The sequence below is a fragment of the Phyllobates terribilis genome, unplaced genomic scaffold (genome assembly GCF_046119375.1).
Source record: "Phyllobates terribilis strain yellow unplaced genomic scaffold, ASM4611937v1 Scaffold_8__6_contigs__length_399053987, whole genome shotgun sequence".
Classification (NCBI taxonomy): Eukaryota; Metazoa; Chordata; class Amphibia; order Anura; family Dendrobatidae; genus Phyllobates; species Phyllobates terribilis.
This window is the reverse complement of record NW_027362768.1, coordinates 147006445-147026452: the sequence shown is the minus strand read 5'-3', so window position 1 is coordinate 147026452 and position 20008 is coordinate 147006445. Positions and strand designations below refer to the sequence as shown.

The following is a 20008-nucleotide window of genomic DNA, read 5'->3' as shown; positions in this document are numbered from 1 at the left end:
TTGGAGAAGATTCAGTATAACTTGTATTTTATGTACTAAAATCCCTGATGTTTCCATGCACGAGTCCAGTGGGCAGTCCCACTAATGATTGACAGATGCACATGCACAATCATACAAGGAAGACTGTCAATCACTTATTAAGCCCGCCCACTAAACTCAGGCATTCAAAGAACAAGGATTGCAATGAATAAAATAATATATATTTAATATTACCGTAATTATATAAAATGAATATTAATATATAATAGTATAAAATAATAATATTATTATATTTAATATAGAATAGTATAAAATATATATATTTTTTAGTTTATACTATTATATATTATATTATAATAAAATCTATCTATATAATTTTTTTTTTATTATAATATATAATAATAGTATAAAAAGTTATACTGAACTTTTTCACCAAAATATAGATTTTTTTTAAGGATATCGAATAAATTTGCAGGACCGTGGTCTGGCGACCCAGCCGGTAATCCATGGCCGCCGGACGGATGCCCTGAGAACTGCCTCCTAATACCGGCATCGCATGCATCTTTTTATTAGCCGGCCTGGCGTTGTGTCAAGTGTGCCTCACGCCACAGCAATGATGTCACGCTAGACCGGCAACTCAAAAGAGGGTCCGGGGATGCCGGCAGGTAGGAGGAGGTTTGCAGGGTTTCCATCCAGCAGCCACGGACAACCCTGGGAGCCGGACCTGAGAATCATTTGCTCGTCTCTAATATGAATCTGATCAGCGACTCCTGCTCTATAATATCCTGCCTGCAAAGATTATTTACAACATAAGTCTGAGCTGTAGTACCAGGAACTGCCACTGCAAAAGGCATGGCACTATGCTGCAGATCGTAGCTGCCCCTTCGATCAGCAGATCGGCAGCTGGACTAATGCTGATATATGCAAGCAGACCCTCACAAAGAGTCTGGCATGCAAAATTTGTGCTATTTCACAATGATTTGAGAATGTTAAAATAGAAGTAAAAGGACAAGTATAACATTGGAGGCCAGGAGTCTGCAGCCAAATGATCTCTCCTTGATTTGGAACTACAACTTCCAGCATGCTCTGTCACTTTGAAGGCCACTGCATTAGGAAAATACATAATGACCTGCATAGGCTCATCAGGGGGAGAAAAAAAAAAGTGCATTAACAAAAACGGCCACCGCCACATCTACCGGGTCATGCACAGAAAATATCCCAAAAGTGTAGTACCCGCATTATAAAGGCTGGGATCAATGCTGCAATTTACAGTATATAGGAATCCTTGGAATTTCTTTATTTTTTTTAACATTACAAGAATAATATAGAGTATTTTATAAATGTAAAAATATATTACCTGTTGGTACACCATCAAGATTTATAGAAATGTTACAATACTTTACGCATTTACACCGTGGCATGGCGCCAATACTGGCCACGAGGTTGGATATTATATATCTATATATGAAAATTAGTCTATATTAAAAAGTTCATTAAAACTTTTCTTAGTGTTATTGCTGAAATAAAACTCTTGGTCCGCTCTTTAAAAGGGGTTGTACGAAATTAGAGCGAAAAAAAAGTTATCTATATCTATCTAGATTTGTAAAAACAGCGCCACACTTTCCACTGGTCGTGTGTGGAATTGCAGATCAGTCCTATGCAGTCCTGCGGAGTCAAGATGCAATATCTCACCCAACCCTGTAGTGCAGGGAGAAAGCAGACTGTTCTTTTTAACCATGCATAACACTGCTGCTTATCTTAGGTCACCATAAACACCCAGTTTGTTCCCGTTAAGCGAATTCCCACAATGAACTTCAGCTTCTAATTTGTGAGAAAAACTTCATCTACCTAAAAAAGGAGTACAATGAAAGTAAAAAGTATTCAAAAGTTACTCCCAATTTTTAAATTAATTGTAACTTTGGAAGTTGCATTATCCTTTGGAGATTTTTTTTTTATTTTTTTAGCAATGCTCACAATGCCACCTACAGGAAAAGAATGAGTACTGCATTTTCTTTTAACCCAGCACAGGTAGGAGATGAAATAATTACTTATAGCTGCCATTTTCCGAGTGTAAGCTTTATAAAGGAAAAAAACAAAAAACTATTGTCTTCTTAAAAATACCTGCACTTTTATGGAGTGGAGGCTCACAGAAATTTCTTAAATGAAGGGAAACAAAACTATAAGCTTCAGCTAACAAACTAAAAAGGGGCACAGCACTCAGATAATCACTTTTTCTCCTTGATATCAGTGGTCTCAGATCCAGGACCAACACCGATCAAAACGTAAGCCATAGCAGAAGTCTTTCACGAGCCCAAGTTTTTAGATCCAGGCTACGGGAGCACAGGTAGTAAAAGTATACAGGTACTGTGGTCGGGATTTTTTTAAAATTCCTAAAGCATTAAAGGGTAATGGCCATGATAGGGGATGACTTACTGATCGCTAGGGGTCCGATCGCCAGGACGCCCAGAGATCTTGAGTAAGGGGCTTGAATGGTGATGAGGTGTAAATTCTCGACCCCTCACTCTATTCATTGTCTATGGGAGCTCGGAAGTGTCAAAGTAACATGTCTGAAGTTTGGATTGGTGGGGGTCCAGGTGCAGAGACCCCTGCAGATCACAAATTAAAAAAATAGATTTGATGCCCCTTCTGCTCATTAGCAGAAGCCTTTCAAGTGGATATTTTTAAGACGACAATATTTGTTTTTTTTTTTTTTTCTTTCTAATGATTGCACTTGGAAAATGGCAGCTATAAGTAAGTATTTCATCTCCTACCTGTGCTGGGTTAAAAGAAAATTAAGACTTGCAGTACTCATTCTTTACCTGTAGGTGGCATTGTGAGTATTGCAAAAAAAAAAAAAAAATCTCCGAAGGAAAATTCAACTTCGAAAGTTATAACTACAGTAACATAAAAGTTGGGAGTGACTTTTGAATACTTTTACTTTCATTGTATTCCTTTTTGAGGTAGATTCAGTTTTTCTCGCTAATTAGAAGCTTAATTTAAAGAAGTTCATTGTGGAATTATCAGTATTTAAAAACTTTGGTCCAATCAAAAGGCAGGGACCTGGTTCTACAGTTGTGAGCATCTCTGGGGGTCCCAGCACTCAGACCCTCGGTGATCACTTAGGTATTCCCCTATGGATAGGTGATAACTTACAGTCTTGGGAATAAGGATTTGTCCAAGCTTAGAAAAAAAAAACCATTATGGCTTTCTTCTTGATACACCACAATCCTATCCTGGCTTTCAAAATCTGGACCAAAGCTGCACAATATGAATACGGATTAAAAGGGTCAGGAATAAGAAATAAAGTGTAGGGCCAGGAAGGCTGAACGCTATATAATATCCATACAATGTATAATCCTTAGGCGCCTCTCACGATCATATTACATCTCTTTGTAGGAAAAATATATATTCAAAGCCAAAAACAGGATTAGATCGTTCTGTCCTAAAGTCACAGGATCCAATTCAGTTCTTGGCACGAAATATGCAGCGCTCAACACCTACAACCTCAGGCATCTTAAAAAAAAATAATTAATTTATATTTTATTTAAAGCAAACTGACTGGTAGCAAAACCTTTTGAAAGCAAAAGCCCAAGAAAATAGGCTGAGCACCATTTAACCAGGCACGGACCTGGTGCAAGAATATAAGCAATAAATATCTGGCAATGTAGTTATTAGTATGTGGATGCAGGAGAAACCCTCCTAAGGTCTCACATAACACCCCTATATCTAATATGATGGGTCCCGTGGATGCACTGCAAATACCGAGCTCGGAGGAGGAATATTAGGTGATCTGTGGTTATCGAAGAAAAAAAAAAGTGAGAAAAATCTCTTTTAGTGAGTTTCACAGAAAGGGGTGAAAAGAGGGTGCGTATTCCAGACCCAGGAGTGTGGGAGCGATATCGCTATAACCTCTGGGGGGCGCACCGCTCCAGGGAGGAAGAGTTTTGGGATGGGAAATCTAGAGGTTATAACTCATCTTCAATCTGTTTCTTGACAAAATTTCCAGTGAGCTTTTCCTGAGCTTCCTTCATACCATCGACGACTGGACGGAGAGAAAAAAAAAAATAGTGAGAGATTGAGAAATATTCACGGTCATATAAAATTATAAAGATGTAGTGACGACAGCTTTTAGAAATGACACGACCATTCCTAAGGGGTTATCCATTATCCAGCACTTGAGACTTCCATATTAGAAGAGGATAGACGCTACTGATGTGATCTCCGGCGTTCTCCTGCCGCGTATGGGCAGGTATCGGGCACGTGTCCTATTCTAGTTAACAGGCTTAGATGCACAATACCTGCTCGCCACGTGAAAGCCACGTCAGCAGCACCTCTCCCCTCCCGATGTGTAGAAGAGAAGCACTGAAACAACACTTTAAGGATAGCTGTAGACAAGCAGGGTTTTTTTTTTTTTTGTCATCCGAAAAAAAATCAGATCAATTATGCAAATGACACTGATCGTCTGAGCTTAATCTGATTCTCTCAGACGAGGAGATGGAGAAAGAAAAATTCTCCACTTTCAGACACTGTCCGAGGAAAAAAGCATGACCTTTGTCGGAGGGCAATCCCATGACCTTTGTCGGAGGGCAATCCCATGACCTTTGTCGGAGGGCAATCCCATGACCTCTGTCGGAGGGCAATCCCATGACCTCTGTCGGAGGGCAATCCCATGACCTCTGTCGGAGGGCAATCCCATGACCTCTGTCGGAGGGCAATCCCATGACCTCTGTCGGAGGGCAATCCCATGACCTCTGTCGGAGGGCAATCCCATGACCTCTGTCGGAGGGCAATCCCATGACCTCTGTCGGAGGGCAATCCCATGACCTTTGTCGGAGGGCAATCCCATGACCTTTGTCGGATCGGACTTGGACTGATAATACGGGTGTCTGCACCTGCACTGAGGATAACTACCCAAAGTCTAGGACTAACTTTGGTTTCATCAAATACTAAAGTTTTTAGGATGACACCAGCAGGAATATTATATATATTTATTTATAACCTGCCGACCTGCTTTCTTGCACAAAAAGTTTCATGTAACTTTATCATTTCATAGAGGGTCAAATTCTATCCAGACCATAAATAAAGAATACGTCACTCCCTATATTATGCCTCTTACCAAGATAGATCTTAAATAGTAACCAAAGTCACCGACACAGTTTTCGGTGTCCTCACATAGGGGAGGCGCACGTGTGAACAGATTCCCTTTAATAAACACTGGTTTACCCCAAAGTAATTACATAGCAGAAGAAATGATTGGGGTCTTCACATACCTTGTTCTGCCGAGCTGTAGAAATACTTGTAGCTGGGGTTTCCTTTGGAGTTTATGATCTCGGGTCGGATGTGTCCACTGGGATCTGAAATTTAAGAAATGGAAAACCTGTAGCCCTTGGGAATATCTAACAGATAATACGGCTTTGCATGTTAGCAGGGTCATTTTGGGTCATATACAGGATGAAATAATAAGTAGTTGCAAAAAAAAGTAATCAAAACTGTAAACCGGCCTAACATGCAGAAATATCAGTCTTACAAGACGCTCACCCAGGAAGAGGATCCTGGGGATGTAAGCGCCGTCAGGGCTGAAGGCATCGTCCTTTGGCTCCTCCTCGTCCTATGTAAAAATCATAAAAATTAATGTAATGTGTTTAGTAGATTAACATGTACAACTGCAGAGACAAATATATATTTTTTAAACTTAAATGATTGTATTTTTTGGCCAAAAAATAAATTTTTGTAATTGGGTTTCATTAAAAGTTTTGCTCTCTACACTAAGTGTTGCATTGTCTATTGCTGGTTGCAGAATGAGTTGACTAAGTATCAGTCTGTGAGCTCGTTGTGACGGGGAATTCGTAGCGCTCTTTTATGATCATTAAAATTTAAGCTCTCTGGTAGGTCTGTGGTCATAAATCAGCTGAGAAGTTGAAAAAAAAAAAAAGTCAGATAAAAGAGTAACACAACCGTATATTCTCCACCCGAGAAAGATGATCTGATTATGCTGAGCAGTCTGCATGGGAACACCCGACTAGACCTGTACGCTGGGGCTCCAGTGGGGGATACACCTGGTATCAGCTTATAAGCAAGGAGCACTTCTGTTTACAAGCATTTTCTAAAGACGTCCGTGGATTTCGGATAGCAATGCACGTACTGGCTGCCGATCTCCTGACCCGATCATGACAACCTCAGAGAAATATATGAAGCGGTCACACTCGGGTTGGGAAAGCTGCGGCCAGTCCGTGCTCGGATGTCTGAATGAGAATTAGGCCCCCTTCACATGTCGGCTTTATAAAAAAAAAAAAAAAAAAAAAAGTGCGCATGAGACAGTCCATTTTTACTATCCGTGTGGTTTTCTGTTGGCTGTCCGTGTGTGCCATCCGTGTGTCGGCGTGTGCCATCCGTATTCCATCCATGTGACACTTACCGGAATAGAATGCAGAATATAAATGACAGATTTTTATGTGTTAAGTATGTGAAAATATATAAACAGAAAGATAGATCTCCGTGAGATAAATAATTTGTGCCTTGCGTATGTAGCTTACTGTACATGGATTAACCTAATGAATAAATGAAAAAAAAAAAAATGGACTTGGGGTTCTCCCCCATTTTTGTTACAAGGAAAGGTAAAGCAGACAGCTGTGGGCTTATATTATCAGGCCGGGAAGCTCTATAGTTTTTGGGCCCTTCCCAGCCTAAAAATAACAAGCTCGTAGCTGCCCCAGAAGCGGCGCATCAAATTAGATGCTCCAATTCTGGCGCTTCGCCTATGCTCTTCCTGATTGAACTGGTGCTTTGGCAATGGGGGTAATGGGGCTTGGGGTTGTTGTCCCAAAACACATCTGACATCAGACACTCCAATTACTAACCCAGTAATCAAAAGAAAAAACACACAAAAAAAAATACTTTATTTAAATATTCACGCCTTGACACTTTCTCTGGTTTACCATTTTATTAAAAAAAAAACTCCCACGCGAGTCCAGCGAAGTCCGTTCAATCCTCCGTACAAAGACAATGGAGTCTCGTTCTGAAGTTCCATTCTCTTTGCCAACAGCCATTACCGGGTCATGCTGCGCTGTGCGTGACCTGCGGCTCTGAACAGCGGTGACATCATTAAAGTTACCACTGATCAGAGTTGCCGGGGCACGCACAGCGCAGCATGACCCGGTAATGGCTGTTGGCAAAGAGAATGGAACTTCAGAACGAGACTCCATTGTCTTTGTACGGAGGATTCGAGGGACTACATCGGACCTTTATTAAAAAAAAAAAAAAAAAAAGTGGTGAACCAGGAAAGGTGTTGGAGTGATTATTTAAATTAAACATTTACCCCTTATCTATCTAGCTCTCTTTTTGCACATCTTTAACACCTAAACATCTGTCATTTCTATTCAGCATTCTATTCCGGTCCGAGTCACACGGACGTCACACATATTTCATCCGTGTGCAGTATGTATGGTCATCTGTGCTGCTGAAAAAAACGGACATGTGTACGTGTGGGTCACATGGATACACAGTCCGAGTGAAAACACAGACAGGTACGCAGCCCCATTGATTTTAATGGGTGTACGTGTCTCTGGTAGGTGTGAAAACGGACGTACCGGAAACATGGGGCCTTATAGCGGCAAACTACTTTAAAAAAGACCTGTCATCAGATTAAAAGTGGGCAGTTTTCGCTCGTATTTTATTTCTGCTGCTCCCCCGAGTATGCCATATTTTCGCTTTTTTAAATCCGCCATATGGTTCCAGAGATGCAGGCCTTTTTATTTAGTGCCGCTTAATGCGGCCTTTACAAGGGGGACATGGCTCACAGGGTAGTAATGTAGAAATTATTTACATAATATATATATATATATATATATATATATATATATATATATATATATATATATAATATTATTATATGCTATATATAACAACAACATCATACACAGGGGAGCAGGGGGAATAAAATAAGAACGAAAACTAGCCACTTTTGATCTGTTGACAGATATTACGTAACATGTGAGCATATAAATGACTGGACTTCCATATCATACACTTGCTGTGCTCACCTCCACGTTCACCATGATGAAGTTATGAGAAAGTTCAGAGATCTCCTTGGACTCGGCAAACTTTGGCTTCAGTGCTGCATGAGAAATACAATAATAGGTAAAGGTGAGAAATCTTCAGTATTGCATAGATCATTACACACAGGAAGAACACTATCTGTACTGCAGTTTGTACTGGCCAACCTATTCATATACTGTGCGACCAGTAGGCGAACGGGTGAATTCCCCGGTGGGCCCCTCTGCAGGAGTAGAATCCCTTCACCCCCTACACGAACAGTGTTTGGCATTAAAAGTGAAGTGTTATAATGGAAAGTTCCTTTGCTCGACCACATCTTTTTCTCTTTTGTGGAGCATTGGAACAGCTTTGACTGGTGCCTGCAATGCTTTCCCTGATGTTGAAGCACACACACAAGGACTGGTGAGCCATCTCTTTTTTCCTTTCATTCTCCAAGTTAAAGTTGGTTACCTTTGCATGCGCCACACCAGGTTTTATGGATCAGAAGCATTACTGGTAACCCACTGCAAAAATGAAGAAAAGATTAGCTGATGTTTGTCATAGTAAATGGTGCAACTCAGAATAAAGTGAGGATTTTCCATGCAGAAATACTGTACCAGCCAAGTAGAGGATTTCACTAAAACACAGATTTTTCAGTCCTCGACATGTTAATTCTTTCATTTTTTTTTCCTGCCGCGTTTGTGTTGAGAAAATCTGCTGCATTTAACAGTTCAAGCAAAATGGATGCGATTTTACAAAAACTCATGCCGACGCCGGGTTCAAACATCCGCGATCGGACCACGATACACGGACTGACCCGTACTCAATAGCCTCATGTATGTCTATGAAGCTGTCAATTTTCAGAGATTGGCAGCTGGTCCATGCATCGCAATCAGTCTATGGACTGCAAAGCACAGATGTGGGAATCCAGCCTCACTATGAGAGTTTTTTTGGAGCATCATTTTTCCTGCAGACCTCCATGGAGAGCCTGAAAAATGTGTGCAAAATGCAATCGTATTTTTAAGTGCAGGAAAAGAAAATGCATTAATCAAAATGCCAAGTCAAATCCGCAGCAATAAAGCATGCTAAAATAAAAAAAACGAGGGGGAGAAACTGCAGCAAAAATGCAATAATCAGAACAGATTTCTACGGTGTATTTTGGTGCAGAAAAAATGCAGAATGTAGTTATATGGCCAAATAAATGTGCAGCAAAATAAACAGAACATAAACAGATTTTGCTGCAGATAAATTTAACCAAATATGCAGTGTGTGAACATAGATTAATAATAATATAAGGGTATTTCTCCTACAGACCAATATGGCCATTACCTGCTGGCGGCCTCCTGCTTCCCATCTTCCAGAGTTCTCCAGTGGATGTGATCTCCAAAACCTAAAAAAAAAAATAAAAAAAAAATACGGTAAGTATTTTATAAAAGGAATATTTTATAAAAGGAATATGATGTCATTGGAATCACTGAAACTTGGTGGGACGATACACATGATTGGAATAAAAGGCTAAAAGGATACAACTTATTTGCACGAAACAGACTTGATAAACGAGGAGGAGGTGTCGCATTGTATGTTAGAAAAGCGTATATCTGCACAGAGATGGAAGCTTCAGAGACTGGGAGTTCTGTGGAAACTGTTTGGGTAAGAATACAAGGAGAGAACAACGGAAAGGACACCATTGTAGGCATTTACTACAGGCCACCTGGGCAAGCTGAAGATATGGATGAACTCTTTATGTATCAAATGACCAAGTTCTCCAAAAAATATGACGTAGTGGTCATGGGAGATTTCAACTATCCAGACATTTGTTGGGAATCTCTCTCAAGTAAAACTAACAGGTCAAGCAAATTCTTATCCTCTCTTGCTGACAACTTTATCTTCCAAAAGGTAGGGGAGAAAACAAGGGGATCTGCTACTTTGGATCTAATCCTTATAAACAGGGAGGAAATGGTTGAGGAGGTAAAGGTGGCTGGGACCCTAGGAGGCAGCGATCATGCTATTATAGAATTTTGGATAACTAGAGGAGGAAGACATGTGAAGACTCAAACTTCAAGGTTAGATTTTAGAAAGGCAGATTTTAAGAGACTCAGAAAGAGAATAGGAGGGATCCAATGGCTGGATGTCCTTAAGGACAAAAATGTCCAGGAAGGATGGGAAATTTTTAAAAATGAGATTCTCAAAGCACAATCGTTAACAATCCCGAAAAGTAGGAAGAATGGGAAGCATTTAAGGAAACCAGGATGGATGAACACAGAACTTAAACACATGCTAAAAAGAAAGAAAGAAATGTTTATTAAATGGAAAGAGGGAGGCATATCTAAAGAAGATTATAATGCAGTCTGCAGATCCTGCAGGGCACGTATCAGGTTAGCTAAAGCTGACAATGAATTAAGGCTTGCAAGAGATGTCAAAAGCAATAAAAAAGGATTTTGGGGGTATGTCAAAAGTAAAAGAAAAGTCAAAGATGCTATAGGATTTTTACAGGATGAAAATGGAGAAATGGTAAGAGAGGATGTTGAGAAGGCCGAACTTTTTAATTCCTATTTTGCATCTGTTTTCTCTCAGAAAGAAAATGTAACATCAACTGATCTTCACTGTCCTTTTAAAGGAATAGAAGAATCCAAGTTATCTGTAAACAGAAAGATTGTGAGGGAATATTTAGCTAACATAAATGAGTTCAAGTCTCCAGGTCCAGATGAATTACACCCCAGAGTACTGAAGGAGATCGTAGAAGAAATTTTAGAACCACTCTCCATAATCTTTGAAAATTCTTGGAGAACAGGAGAAGTCCCAGAAGACTGGAGAAGAGCAAATGTTGTTCCTATCTTCAAAAAGGGGAAGAAGGTGGACCCAGGGAACTATAGGCCGGTGAGTCTGACTTCTATACCAGGAAAGATCTTTGAACAAATTATTAAACAACATGTATGTAAGTACATGGATAAGAATGAAGTGATTAACCAGAGTCAGCATGGGTTTGTAACTAACAAGTCATGTCAGACTAACTTAATTTCCTTCTATGACAGAATCACTGACTGGGTGGATCAGGGAAATGCTGTAGATATAGTATATCTTGACTTCAGCAAAGCATTTGACAAAGTATCTCACACCATCCTTATTGAAAAAAATGACCAAGTATGCAATGGACCAGACAACTGTTAGGTGGATTCATAACTGGCTTAGTGATCGGACTCAAAGGGTGGTTGTAAATGGCTTCACATCCAGCTGGATGAATGTCTCAAGTGGGGTACCACAGGGCTCCGTCCTGGGACCTGTATTGTTCAACATCTTTATCAATGATTTAGATGAAGGAATTGAGGGTAAACTGATTAAATTTGCTGATGACACAAAGCTAGGAGGGATAGCTAATACTAGAGAAGAGAGTGAGAGGATTCAAAAAGACCTAAATAAACTGGAGCAGTGGGCAGCAACCAACAGAATGGTTTTTAACAGGGAAAAATGCAAAGTACTACATCTGCGCAATAAAAATGAAAAAAGCATATACAGAATGGGAGGAATAGAGCTAAGCAACAGTACATGTGAAAAAGACTTAGGTATACTAATAGATCATAGACTGAACATGAGTCAACAGTGTGATGCAGCAGCAAAAAAGGCAAATACAATTCTGGGATGTATTAACAGAAGCATACAGTCTAGATCACGTGAAGTCATTATCGGTCTTTACTCCTCTTTGGTCAGACCTCATCTGGAATACTGTGTACAGTTTTGGGCACCACATTTTAAAAAAGACATAGACAAACTGGAGCAAGTTCAGAGAAGAGCGACCAGAATGGTGACTGGTCTGCAAACCATGTCCTATGAGGAACGGTTGCAGGATTTGGGAATGTTTAGCTTGCAAAAAAAGAAGACTGAGAGGAGACTTAATAGCTGTCTACAAATATGTCAAGGGCTGTCACATTGTAGAAGGATCATCTTTATTCTCATTTGCACAAGGAAAGACTAGAAGCAATGGGATGAAACTAAATGGGAGGAGACACAGATTAGATATTAGAAAAAACTTTTTGACAGTTAGGGTGATTAATGAGTGGAACAGGCTGCCACGAGAGGTGGTGAGTTCCCCTTCAATGGACGTCTTCAAACAGAGGCTGGACAGACATCTGTCTGAGATGATTTAGTGAATCCTGCTTTGAGCAGGGGGTTGGACCAGATGACCCAGGAGGTCCCTTCCAACTCTACCATTCTATGATTCTATGATTCTAAGTATTAGGAAAAGCATGAAATAAAATGCTAAAAATCAGAGTCCTGGTTTGGCTTATTCTTATGTATTTCTACAGACACTTGCCAAGCGTCACATCCGTCAATCAGGGCTGCCGTCGGATCGCGGCGAACCTGTTCCAAGTGCGCTAGGTTCCTAGAATGGTAAATTTAGACAATTGGAACTACGTTACTGCCATGAAAAACAGATAAGTGCTACATTATGTACATGTGGAATTTTGGAAAAATGGAACCGCAATATTGCTATAGAAAAATTTACAGTAGAAGGAAGGTACTTAGCGCATAAACTGGCAAATGTATATGAGCCCAACAGCTAAGAGCAAAGCGTAACTTATTGTTGGATCCCTGTCCTGATCAGAAACCTCTCGGACTAAATTCCATATGTACATAATGTAGCACTTATCTATTTTTCATTGCAGTAATGTAGTTCCAATTGTCTACATTTACCATTCTTGTTGCAACCTAGACTGCAGAGCGTAGGATAGATGTTATGGTCAATCGATACAGCAGCATTTATAAGAGGTCGCAAAGTCATTAAAAGGTATACGACAGCTGAGACACATGTGGAGACCGGGGGCCATCAGAAGGTAAGTATAATATTTATTTAATTCTTTTTTTACAGGTTCTATGGTACCCGGGTCCGGAGGAGATTCTCCTGTCCTCTAGACCCGGGTACCATCTGCACATTGAAACGTATGGAATGCGCATCTACAGATGCAGTGATGAGTAATCCATGCGTTCGAATGCAAGTCGATGGCGGCAAAAACGCCGTGTTTTCGCAAAATAATTGGTAGTGCTGCGTTTTTTTCCGCAATGATAATCCGCAGTGGAAATTTCCGCAGCATGTGCACAGCACTTGCGGATTATCATTGGGGAACATGGCAGACCTTCTACCGAGCGTTTTTAAGCGTTTCTGCAGCAGAATTGCAGCTGCAGAAACACTTAAAAAAACGCATAGTGGGCACACAGCCTTAATACAGCAGGATATAAATTTTTATTGCAGTAGACAGGTGTTTTATTGGCGAGATTTCTCCACTCCCGTCCCCAATAATAATAATAATAATAATAATAATAATAATAATACAGCGCAGCTCAAAAAAAAAAAAAAAAAAAAGCAAGTAACCTAAATTAGCACAGAAATTCTGCAGCATCAAAAATACACTAAAACTGCACTGTGAGAACTTAGCCTTCTAAATCTCAAAATCCATTCAGCCTGAGAGATCTAATCTCAGTTGTGCCAACAACATTACAACCCCAGAAACCAGAAGGCCGCCACAGTGACCATTGTAAGCCGCAAACAAACCTTAGAGGGAACCTGTCTCGTCCTAGTTGCTATGTACACTGCCCCCATTGCTTTGTTAGTGATGCAATGTGCATCACTAACAAGCAGTTTTCATTAAAATCGGTGGACAGTATAATGCGCTATGACGCTCCGTTCCCCGCGCGTGCGCAGTGAAGTGGCGAACTACCCAGCTTCACTGCGCGGGACCGCGGCCACACATGTACAAATGCGAATGCGCCCCACAATAATACTGCTTGCTGGGACCAGTATTCAAATACGTGGGCGACGCTAGCAGTGGCTGAATGCAGCAACGCCCCTGACTGGATATGAGGATCACCCCCCTATGACTGAATAAGAGCAGGTAGGACAGAGTGTATATAAAGGTATAACATCATTATACTACCACTGATTTTAATAAAAAAAAGCTCGTTAGTGATGCACATTGCATTACTAACAAAGCAATGGGGGCAGTGTACATAGCAACTAGGACGTGACAGGTTCCCTTTAAGATCTCACAGATCTCACAGAGTACCTGTACACAATGACAGAAACTTTCCTCTCAGGTGTTGTCAAGCCTTGTGTCCTGGATGGCAAGATGCCAAACTAGGATACATTGTCTGCTGCAGTTCTGAAAAGGATACTGTGCTGCCCCAGCTCCACGCAGGAGGCCCGGCCAGGCTTATTAGGCACACTGTGACCCCCCCCCCCCCCCCCCCCCAAGACTCCGCGCGGGGCACCACAGAGCCCCCAGACCAAGGGCACGGGGGATGCCACAGGGCCCCACAGACCCCACACGGGGCACCACAGAGCCCACCATACCAAGGGCGCGGGGGGTGCCACAGAGCCCCCAGACCAAGGGCGCAGGGGGTGCCACAGAGCCCCCAGACCAAGGGCGCGGGGGATGCCACAGGGCCCCACAGACCCCGCACGGGGCACCACAGAGCCCACCATACCAAGGGCGTGGGGGGTGCCACAGAGCCCCCAGACCAAGGGCGCAGGGGGTGCCACAGAGCCCCCAGACCAAGGGCGCAGGGGGTGCCACAGAGCCCCCAGACCCTCTCCAGTTCCGTCAGGTTGGATGGTGAACGTTGGTGGACAGCCATTTTCAGGTCTCTCCAGAGATGCTCAATTGGGTTTAGGTCAGGGCTCTGGCTGGGCCAGTCAAGGATGGTCACAGAGTTGTTCTGAAGCCACTCCTTTGCTATTTCAGCCGTGTGCTTAGGGTCATTGTCTTGTTGGAAGGTGAATCTTCAGCCAAGTCTGAGGTCCAGAGCACTCTGGAAGAGGTTTTCATCCAGGATATCTCTGTACTTGGCCACGTTCATGTTTCCTTCAATTGCAACCAGTCGTCCTGTCCCTGCAGCTGAAAAACACCCCCATAGCATGATGCTGCCACCACCATGTTTCACTGTTGGGATTGTATTGGGCAGGTGATGAGCAGTGCCTGGTTTTCTCCACACATACTGCTTAGAATTATCACCCCCGCACAGGGCACCACAGAGCCCCCAGACCCCACACGGGACGCCACAGAGCCCCCAGACCCCGCACGGGACGCCACAGAGCCCCCAGACCCCGCACGGGGCGCCACAGAGCCCCCAGACCCCGCACGGGGCGCCACAGAGCCCCCAGACCCCGCACGGGGCGCCACAGAGCCCCCAGACCCCGCACGGGGCGCCACAGAGCCCCCAGACCCCGCACGGGGCGCCACAGAGCCCCCAGACCCCGCACGGGGCGCCACAGAGCCCCCAGACCCCACACGGGGCGCGAGGGGTGCCACAGAGCCCCCAGACCCCACACGGGACGCCACAGAGCCCCCAGACCCCGCACGGGACGCCACAGAGCCCCCAGACCCCGCACGGGACGCCACAGAGCCCCCAGACCCCGCACGGGGCGCCACAGAGCCCCCAGACCCCGCACGGGGCGCCACAGAGCCCCCAGACCCCGCACGGGGCGCCACAGAGCCCCCAGACCCCGCACGGGGCGCCACAGAGCCCCCAGACCCTGCAGCACACAGTCCACCAGTGACATTACCTCGGCCAAGTCCTTCACCAGCAAATACCAGCGCGGTCCCTGCAGCCAGGAGGAGGACACCGGCACACAGCACCGAACAGCGGCTGTTACAAGAAGGAAACATGACAGCGAGGAGGCAGCACCGACAGCACCGGCAGGAGGAGGAGAGGCGTCCGGGGGAAGTGATGTGTGCGCCGGATGAGGCGGCTCTGCAGTGACCGGGCTGTGCGGGAGGAGCCGCGCTACACACTGACTCCAGGCGTGTGAGCGATACGTGCGGCCTCCCAGTGTGCACCCTGTATATATGAGATGTGTGCACCCTGTATATATGAGATGTGTGCACCCTGTATATATGAGATGTGTGCACCTTGTATATACGAGATGTGTGCACCCTGTATATATGAGATGTGTGCACCTTGTATATACGAGATGTGTGCACCCTGTATATATGAGATGTGTGCACCTTGTATATACGAGATGTGTGCACCCTGTATATACGAGATGTGTGCACCCTGTATATATGAGATGTGTGCACCCTGTATATACGAGATGTGTGCACCCTGTATATACGAGATGTGTGCACCCTGTATATATGAGATGTGTGCACCCTGTATATACGAGATGTGTGCACCCTGTATATATGAGATGTGTGCACCCTGTATATATGAGATGTGTGCACCCTGTATATATGAGATGTGTGCACCCTGTATATATGAGATGTGTGCACCCTGTATATATGAGATGTGTGCACCCTGTATATACGAGATGTGTGCACCCTGTATATACGAGATGTGTGCACCCTGTATATATGAGATGTGTGCACCCTGTATATATGAGATGTGTGCACCCTGTATATATGAGATGTGTGCACCCTGTATATATGAGATGTGTGCACCCTGTATATACGAGATGTGTGCACCCTGTATATACGAGATGTGTGCACCCTGTATATACGAGATGTGTGCACCCTGTATATACGAGATGTGTGCACCCTGTATATATGAGATGTGTGCACCCTGTATATATGAGATGTGTGCACCCTGTATATATGAGATGTGTGCACCCTGTATATATGAGATGTGTGCACCCTGTATATATGAGATGTGTGCACCCTGTATATATGAGATGTGTGCACCCTGTATATACGAGATGTGTGCACCCTGTATATACGAGATGTGTGCACCCTGTATATATGTGATGTGTGCACCCTGTATATACGAGATGTGTGCACTCTGTATATATGAGATGTGTGCACCCTGTATATATGCGATGTGTGCACTCTGTATATATGAGATGTGTGCACCCTGTATATATGTGATGTGTGCACCCTGTATATATGAGATGTGTGCACCCTGTATATATGAGATGTGTGCACCTTGTATATACGAGATGTGTGCACCCTGTATATATGAGATGTGTGCACCTTGTATATACGAGATGTGTGCACCCTGTATATATGAGATGTGTGCACCTTGTATATACGAGATGTGTGCACCCTGTATATACGAGATGTGTGCACCCTGTATATATGAGATGTGTGCACCCTGTATATACGAGATGTGTGCACCCTGTATATATGAGATGTGTGCACCCTGTATATATGAGATGTGTGCACCCTGTATATACGAGATGTGTGCACCCTGTATATATGAGATGTGTGCACCCTGTATATATGAGATGTGTGCACCCTGTATATATGAGATGTGTGCACCCTGTATATATGAGATGTGTGCACCCTGTATATACGAGATGTGTGCACCCTGTATATATGAGATGTGTGCACCCTGTATATATGAGATGTGTGCACCCTGTATATATGAGATGTGTGCACCCTGTATATACGAGATGTGTGCACCCTGTATATACGAGATGTGTGCACCCTGTATATACGAGATGTGTGCACCCTGTATATACGAGATGTGTGCACCCTGTATATACGAGATGTGTGCACCCTGTATATATGAGATGTGTGCACCCTGTATATATGAGATGTGTGCACCCTGTATATATGAGATGTGTGCACCCTGTATATATGAGATGTGTGCACCCTGTATATACGAGATGTGTGCACCCTGTATATACGAGATGTGTGCACCCTGTATATATGTGATGTGTGCACCCTGTATATACGAGATGTGTGCACTCTGTATATATGAGATGTGTGCACCCTGTATATATGCGATGTGTGCACTCTGTATATATGAGATGTGTGCACCCTGTATATATGTGATGTGTGCACCCTGTATATATGAGATGTGTGCACCCTGTATATATGAGATGTGTGCACCCTGTATATATGAGATGTGTGCACCCTGTATATATGAGATGTGTGCACCCTGTATATATGAGATGTGTGCACCCTGTATATATGCGATGTGTGCACTCTGTATATATGCGATGTGTGCACTCTGTATATATGAGATGTGTGCACCCTGTATATATGTGATGTGTGCACCCTGTATATACGAGATGTGTGCACTCTGTATATATGAGATGTGTGCACCCTGTATATATGAGATGTGTGCACCCTGTATATATGAGATGTGTGCACCCTGTATATATGAGATGTGTGCACCCTGTATATATGTGATGTGTGCACCCTGTATATACGAGATGTGTGCACTCTGTATATATGAGATGTGTGCACCCTGTATATATGAGATGTGTGCACCCTGTATATATGTGATGTGTGCACCCTGTATATATGTGATGTGTGCACCCTGTATATACGAGATGTGTGCACTCTGTATATATGAGATGTGTGCACCCTGTATATATGAGATGTGTGCACCCTGTATATACGTGATGTGTGCACCCTGTATATACGAGATGTGTGCACCCTGTATATATGTGATGTGTGCACCCTGTATATACGAGATGTGTGCACTCTGTATATATGAGATGTGTGCACCCTGTATATATGAGATGTGTGCACCCTGTATATATGCGATGTGTGCACTCTGTATATATGAGATGTGTGCACCCTGTATATATGAGATGTGTGCACCCTGTATATATGAGATGTGTGCACCCTGTATATACGAGATGTGTGCACCCTGTATATACGAGATGTGTGCACCCTGTATATATGTGATGTGTGCACCCTGTATATACGAGATGTGTGCACTCTGTATATATGAGATGTGTGCACTCTGTATATATGAGATGTGTGCACCCTGTATATATGAGATGTGTGCACCCTGTATATATGCGATGTGTGCACCCTGTATATATGAGATGTGTGCACCCTGTATATATGAGATGTGTGCACCCTGTATATATGAGATGTGTGCACCCTGTATATACGAGATGTGTGCACCCTGTATATATGAGATGTGTGCACTCTGTATATATGTGATGTGTGCACCCTGTATATATGAGATGTGTGCACCCTGTATATATGAGATGTGTGCACCTTGTATATATGAGATGTGTGCACCTTGTATATATGAGATGTGTGCACCCTGTATATATGAGATGTGTGCACCCTGTATATACGAGATGTGTGCACCCTGTATATACGAGATGTGTGCACTCTGTATATACACGAGATGTGTGCACTCTGTATATACGAGATGTGTGCACTCTGTATATATGTGATGTGTGCACCCTGTATATATGAGATGTGTGCACCCTGTGTATATGAGATGTGTGCACCCTGTATATACGAGATGTGTGCACCCTGTATATACGAGATGTGTGCACCCTGTATATATGAGATGTGTGCACCCTGTATATACGAGATGTGTGCACCCTGTATATATGAGATGTGTGCACCCTGTATATATGAGATGTGTGCACCCTGTATATATGAGATGTGTGCACCCTGTATATATGAGATGTGTGCACCCTGTATATACGAGATGTGTGCACCCTGTATATACGAGATGTGTGCACCCTGTATATATGTGATGTGTGCACCCTGTATATATGTGATGTGTGCACCCTGTATATACGAGATGTGTGCACTCTGTATATATGAGATGTGTGCACCCTGTATATATGAGATGTGTGCACCCTGTATATATGCGATGTGTGCACTCTGTATATATGAGATGTGTGCACCCTGTATATATGCGATGTGTGCACCCTGTATATACGAGATGTGTGCACTGTATATATGCGATGTGTGCACTCTGTATATATGAGATGTGTGCACCCTGTATATATGAGATGTGTGCACCCTGTATATACGAGATGTGTGCACCCTGTATATATGAGATGTGTAACGGGTCTGGGAGGCGGAACCTCTGGGCTACAATACAAGGGGGTGGTCCTTGTAAAGGAGCGGGTGGCGACCAGGCAGGTAGTCACAGGAGGTGACCAGGACAGTCTCTGGGTGTACGGGCAGGAGGACACGGCAAGTGATCGGGGCAGTCTCTGGATAAAGGGTAGGTACGACCTGTGATGGCTGAACCTCCAGGTAGGCTAGCAAGGCAGATGAAGAATGTGTGCTCCCAGGTG

The 20008-nt window shown here is 43.3% G+C and overlaps 1 protein-coding gene across 1 annotated transcript; it reads right to left on the bottom strand.

Annotated features, from left to right (window-relative positions):
* Positions 1–1255: 1255 nt before the first annotated feature.
* Positions 1256–15772, bottom strand: TXNDC12 (thioredoxin domain containing 12). The gene is made up of 7 exons (XM_073643478.1): positions 15566–15772; positions 9340–9400; positions 8482–8534; positions 8019–8092; positions 5518–5587; positions 5250–5333; positions 1256–4021 (listed from the first exon to the last, which is right to left on the bottom strand). Exons 1-7 carry the CDS (start codon positions 15666–15668, stop codon positions 3945–3947), a joined length of 522 nt encoding a protein of 173 aa, XP_073499579.1. The 5' UTR covers positions 15669–15772; the 3' UTR covers positions 1256–3944.
* Positions 15773–20008: the final 4236 nt, after the last annotated feature.

Bases quoted from the DNA above. Each gene is read 5' to 3' on its own strand.
- TXNDC12 (XM_073643478.1), bottom strand. From the start codon at position 15,668: ATGTTTCCTTCTTGTAACAGCCGCTGTTCGGTGCTGTGTGCCGGTGTC. The intron at 9,401-15,565 runs GTAATGTCACTG...TTTTTTTTTTAG, and splicing joins TGGTGAAGGACTTGGCCGAG to GTTTTGGAGATCACATCCAC. The intron at 4,022-5,249 runs GTATGTGAAGAC...CTCTCCGTCCAG, and splicing joins CTACAGCTCGGCAGAACAAG to TCGTCGATGGTATGAAGGAA.